The following is a 5,888-nucleotide window of genomic DNA, read 5'->3' on the forward strand; positions in this document are numbered from 1 at the left end:
GAACTCTATCCCTGGACACACTGGCAATGCTAGAAAACCAAGCCAATAAAAGTGATCTTGTTTTTCATTAAAAAACCCTTTATATTCATTTCATGTCGGCTGGAAATCACAGAAATTAGGCAGAAAACTCCCAGGGGACAGAGACAAAGGACTGGTACAGCTTCCCCGTAAGTTCTCTGTTCTCCTGGGCGTTGGTCAGGGTGGAGGTGGGGCAGTTGGGGAGGGCAACAGGGTGGCAGGTGGGCACATCCAGGCTCAGCTCTCCTCATCTAGGGACTCCGAGTCCATGCGAGCCCGTTCATGCTCCAGTCGGTCGTTCCCAGGTCTGTCGGGGTCCGGCCCCTCCTGAATGCTGAAGGGACAGGACATGGGGTGAGGAACCAGCCCTGGGCTCGTCCTCCAGCCCCATCTCCTACCACTGGGGAAGAACGGGGGAGCACTGTGCGGGGGTAGCATAGAGGCCGCCAGCCGTTTTCTTAAGGGTGGCGCCACTGTAAACACCGGGAGGGGAGGCCCAAATCCCTGCCGCCTACACCAGTCCTGGCACAGTTCCGATGGCATTAGAGGTACAGAGAGGACTTGGGTGACAAATGGGGCAGGCAATATGCAATAAGAGTGAGGTTGGCACTGGAAAGAGACGCAGGAATTCAGGAGTTAAAGTGAACTGAGGTTAATACTGGTAAGTGATGGTCCGCGAAGGGGACTGCAATCATTGTAATGACTCCAAGTGTTTGACTTGTTGAATGTAAAACTGATGGTCTGCTCTGTAAACCTTCACTCAATTCACAATAAAGAGTTTAAAAAATAAGTGTGGAGCGCCAAGCCCGGGCACTAGGCGCCTTGAAGGGGCCTGACAGCTCCCGGAGGTCGGGGGTGCATGCCTCTGCAATGGGCCCATGAAAGTGTTGGCAGCCATGCCCCTGGGGGTCAGCTGCACAGGTCGGATGGGGAGGCCTGGCAAGTGGTGGTGGACCCTTGACTCCCGGAAGCAAATCAGGCAGCAGGGGCCTTCACACTTACTCATCATGGGTGTCTTCAGAGGAATCACCCCGGGGGACCTCCTCAGAGTTCTGTGTGTCTTCCTGCTCCCGGTCACCTGTGCTCTCGGCGTTCTGGGATGCAGCCTCGCCATTCACAGGGGTGGCGAGGTCTGGGCAGAGAGAGGGGTCACCAGGAGAGGACAGGGATGCTGAAAACCCCTCCTCTAGAGTTCCCTGCACCTTCACCCTCACCAGCGTTGTTTCCCTAGTCAGATGCCCTGGCCCTAAGGGAGCCCTCCCAGCAGGGTGAGATCAAATCTTCTGCCCGTGGCAGCCCAGGGCAGGTCCACGAGTGAGCAACGTGGGGACAAAACATGTCGCCACCAATACAAGAAAACAGCGTCAGCACACAGCAGGGGCTTCTCGGAACATCTCGCAGGAGAACCCAGGCTCCCTCGCTCCCTCAGCACTCTCCCTACAATGATGTCCTTTCTCTCATCAGCCCCTCCATGGCCCCCAGGCTTCCACCACTGCCCCTCTGTGGAGTTACCACACCCTGACCCAGACACGCCTGCTTGGTAAGCCTGCTTGGTACCCATGTACGTGCACCCCACAGTGAGGTCTGAGAGTAGCTGCCCCTGACTGGGAACTGGGATGGCAGCCATGGCCTCTCCCTGGCCTCCACAGTCTCTGGGGCTGCTGCAGGGGTGAGCTCTCACCAGTGCCTGGCTCGCCCTCCGCTTTATCCTTGGGCACCTCCTCTCCAGCTGGGGCCTCCTCGGGCCGGTCTGTCTTCTCCGCTCCTCCTCGGCTGGCTTTCTGGATGGCGTCGATCTTGGGACCCAGCACCCGTGACTTGAGCCGTGTGTAGACCTCAGCCGCCTTCTCCATCACCTCCTTATTGGCTTTGTAGCGGCGGATCTGGTCCACAGAGTGTCCGGGCTCAGAAAGGGTAGCACACCTGCCCCCGCTCCAACGCTGGCCCACAGTGACCTGAACCTGCCCTGGTGCCCATCTGCATCCATCCCTTTAGCCTCTGCACTCCCACCGGACCTTTTTCAGCGTGGCCACCACGTCCGTGTTCTTCTGCAGGATCTGGGAGGTCACCTGCAGCGTCCCCAGCTCCTCCAGCGCACTGAGACACCGCTTCACGTCCTGTAGGGGTCAGGACGGAGACAGTGCCGGCTGCAGGGCTGTCTCCTCCTCCAGGAGAATGCCAGGGGAGCCCATCCACCACCCTGCGGGTAGCTCGGCCTGCTCCCCAAGGCGGCTGAGGGCGGCCTTACCGGGTTGTCGACTTTCAGGGCGAACTTGATCTCACTGTGCAGCTTCTGCAGCTTCTCCTCCACAGAGGGCTCTGCGGGCACGAGGGAGCTGGCCAGTGAGGGTCCCTGCAGGCCAGCTCCACCCTGTGCAGCGCGCCAGCCCCCCTCCCGACTCATCCCAGAACAGACCCTCACCTTTCTTCTTCTCCATCTTCCTGTCAGGGGGCAACACCTCAGACCGTTTCCGGGTTCGCTCCACTTTTGGGGGCCTGCAGAGAGTGTCTTCCCTTAGACCCCACTGCAGTCAGACTACGTCCCCCTCGTGCCGAGGGACCAGGAGCCTAGAAGCAGGGCTCTCGCAGGGCTGCAAGCACTGCCCCGAGGGAGGCCATCAAAGACAGGAGTCCTTTCTTGGAATCTTGTGAGACGCAGTTCTTTTACACTTGGCAGCAAGCAAGTTAGTAAGAGTCCCAGTAAGCAAGTTACCACAAGGCACTGAGACCTGACATTCATAGACACAGCATCAAATGGAACTGGTGTCCCAAGGCCCTGATGACTCCAATGAGGACAGTCCCCCTACCTCCTGGGCACTGAGAGCCTCCACTCTAGGGCAGGGTCCCTCCCCTGGGCACTGCTAACAGGGGACCTGGAACTTTCCCTGGGGTGTAGCATCTGGGCACCAAACACCATCCCTAGCCTCCATCCACTGGATGCTGCGAAAGCGACACTGTCCCCAGGCAGTAGTGTCATCCTCCACCACCCAATGGTACCCCAGAACGGGACACTTGCACTTGATCTCAGATCTGGCTACAAAGGTGAGGGGTGAGGGGCCTCTGAGAGTGGGAGGACTCTGGGGGCAGTGGATAGGAAGGGCCCAGGGTGGTGGGGGGCTGGGAAGGTGGGGACTGACTTGGCTCGGGGTCTGTCCTCTGGACGTCCTTTCTTCTCTTTCTGACTGGGTTTCCTCACAGGTTCCAGGGGCTGCGGCTGTTTCTTTGTGGACTTCTTTGCCTACAACAGTGGAGGAGTGAAAAGCTTGGGGGGCCAGGAAGAGACCCACTCACAGACAGCATTCTGGACACTTCTGGATGCTTCGTGCCTCTCCCTTCTGCCACTCTATCTACAGGAGCTCTGCTGGAAGCACCTCAGGGGTGTGATGCCTTGGGGCTGGGGTGGGAATACACTTCCTACTTCTGAGTGGAGGGGCCCAGGCTCAGAGATCCTCACTGTGAGACAGCGCTGAAGGCAGCCCCAAAAATCAGAGCCTGAAGTCACACACAGGACTCAGGCCAGACTGAGTGCTTGGAACGTGGGGGGCACACAACAGCCCTCTGGGGTGGGGGTGGGGCCCAGAGCCTGGGGTGGGGCCCAGAGGGCGCCCATGACTACTTGAGTCAGGCCTGTCCCTCCTCTGCCCACAACCCTCCAGGACTCCCACCTCCCTCAGGTCAAAAGGTCAAGTCCTCCCTGTGGCCCGTCCCTGCACACCTCCAGTCACATGGGCCTCTTCACTGTCCCTCCACCTTGCTGGGTCATCCAGACCCGTCCTTTAGGGAGAGCACCCTGCCCCCACCCCTTGTGTCCCCTGTCCTATTCCCGGAGGCTCTGTGCACACCACAGCTCCTACCCCTGCTGCCCTTCCTGCATCCACCTGACTTGGATGTCAGCCCCTCCAGGGTTAGGTAGGGGTTTCTAGGTTTCACTCAGTGCTACTTCCCTGGCTCTCAGACTGGGGATAGTACATAGTTAGGTTCCATGGAGTGGGTTGTGACTCAGAGGAACCCTGTATATAGTAAGCACTCCATAAAAAAAACAAAACACCAAGTCAGTTACCATTAAGAACCGGGCTCCACAAGGTTTTCAAGGCTGTGACCTCTGGGGAGCAGGCCTTTCTAACGAGGTACCTCTGGATGGGTTTCAGCCCCCAACCTTTCACGGAGTCCCAGCACTTAACCATCTGGGCAGTGGGCTGAACAGGGTCACATGGATGGGGGCATTGGGGAGGCCGCACGCGCCCACACACCTCTCTGTCAGGCCCGGCCTCAGGTTCCGAGTCGGACGAGGATGGGGGACCGCGCCCTCGGCCCCGTCCACGGCCACCATGCTTCCGGACAGGTCCGTCCTCGTCACGGAGCTCGTCGCCGCTGCTCCCGCTGGCCCCACTGCGAGGAGCATCATCGCGCTCGGCCCGCTCGCGCCGCCGTTCCTTCTCCTCCTTCTCCTGCTCACGCAGCCTCCGCAGCTCCTCCTGCTGTTCACGGCGCCGCTTCTCCTCCAGCTCACGCCTCCGCGCCTCATCACGGCGCTTCCACTCACTGATGCGGTCCACCTCGTCACTGTCGCTGTGGGCAGTGGGGCAGGGTGAGGGGAGGTGGGGGCCAGGGCTGGCCCCAGGGCTCTGATACCCACCTGTCGCTGCTCGAACTGGACGGGGGTCGCTCGGGCTTCGGCTTCCGGCCACGGGGCTTCGGGGGCGGCTTCTCAGCTAGGGAGAGAAGGGCTGGGTGACCACCGGCTCCTGGGGGTCGGGGGCGGGGCCGGGGGCGGGGCCGCGCGGAGCCCCTACCTGGCTTCCTGCCCCGCGGAGGTTTCTTCAGAGATACGTCTGACTCAGAGGAGGAGGAAGACGAGGACGAGGGCGCGGACCTCGCCATGGCCACAGGCTCGTCCTTGGCCGCATCCGAGTCGGAGGCCGAGGCCACCTTCGGGGGAGAGGCCGCAAGCGGCCGGGCCTGGGTGTCAGAGAAGCAGGTAAGAGACTTTCTCTTGGGTCCAACGCCCCCGCCCAATGACTCTTCGAGGCCCAGCCATGCCTCTCCAGTGTCCTGGGACACCCTGTGTTCAGGTCAAATCACAGGCTGGGTATTTGAAAAGCTGCTTGATCAAGGTGCAACCTTTTTGGGGCCCATTCCCTGTTTGTGACACAAGAAACCCATTCTAGGCGCAACTTTCAGCTCCGCACTCCTGGTATAGTGCGGGGAGACCCCGCTAGATGCGCTGGTCCCCTTGGCAGCTGACGAGAAGGTGTATACATGTGTGCATGCACGCTCTCCGGGAGGCCCCGCCCCTTACCCACATCAGCGCTCCAGAAGATGTCTGTGTCACTCCCCCCTATCCACCCCCAGCAGACAGAGATCCTTTCCTCCCCGGGGGACAGTGAGAAGCCTCTAGGGGTTTCCCACAGATGGGCGTGTTAAAAACAAAACATAACAAAATCGACCCCATACCTTTTTCTTCCTTCCTCCAACAGGGCCGCGTCGTGGGGCCCGGACCACGGCCTTCTTCTCGGGGGTGAAGTCCTGGGTGGAGGGTGGGAAGGGTGGGTCGTGTGGGATGGCACTGTTTGGCTCTCACCAGACTCTCCCCACCCCTTCCAGGACATGCCCACCTGCTCACCTGGTCACTGGTCTTCTCAGATTCGGAGGAGCTTTCTGAGTTCTCTTCATCAGAGGGGGACACGCTGGCCTGGTCCAGGTCGCTGGAGGCCTTCCGAGTACGTTTCGACACTGACATCTGGAAGGGGCGGCCCAGACACACCAGTGAATGGGGAGCTGAGTTCCTGAAACTACCTCAGCTTGTGCTAGAGTTGGGATCCTTCCCCAAAAATGTATGTATGTATGTATGTATGTATGTATGTATGTAT

The 5,888-nt window shown here is 59.8% G+C and overlaps 1 protein-coding gene across 1 annotated transcript in view; it reads right to left on the minus strand.

Annotated features, from left to right (window-relative positions):
- Nucleotides 1–255: 255 nt before the first annotated feature.
- Nucleotides 256–5,888, minus strand: part of LOC102812683 (hepatoma-derived growth factor-related protein 2-like) — a 32,121-nt gene continuing 26,488 nt past the window's right edge. Inside the window, exons 5-16 of the mRNA XM_006868924.1 lie at nt 5,642–5,758; nt 5,473–5,544; nt 4,812–4,977; nt 4,655–4,730; nt 4,269–4,587; nt 3,156–3,256; nt 2,441–2,514; nt 2,267–2,337; nt 2,034–2,135; nt 1,700–1,901; nt 1,021–1,150; nt 256–352 (exon numbers count right to left, since the gene is read on the minus strand). Coding sequence (XP_006868986.1) covers nt 256–352; nt 1,021–1,150; nt 1,700–1,901; nt 2,034–2,135; nt 2,267–2,337; nt 2,441–2,514; nt 3,156–3,256; nt 4,269–4,587; nt 4,655–4,730; nt 4,812–4,977; nt 5,473–5,544; nt 5,642–5,758 — 1,527 coding nt within the window. The remainder of the gene's footprint in view (nt 353–1,020; nt 1,151–1,699; nt 1,902–2,033; nt 2,136–2,266; nt 2,338–2,440; nt 2,515–3,155; nt 3,257–4,268; nt 4,588–4,654; nt 4,731–4,811; nt 4,978–5,472; nt 5,545–5,641; nt 5,759–5,888) is intronic.

Source organism: Chrysochloris asiatica, unplaced genomic scaffold (genome assembly GCF_000296735.1).
Source record: "Chrysochloris asiatica unplaced genomic scaffold, ChrAsi1.0 scaffold00125, whole genome shotgun sequence".
Taxonomy (NCBI): Eukaryota; Metazoa; Chordata; class Mammalia; order Afrosoricida; family Chrysochloridae; genus Chrysochloris; species Chrysochloris asiatica.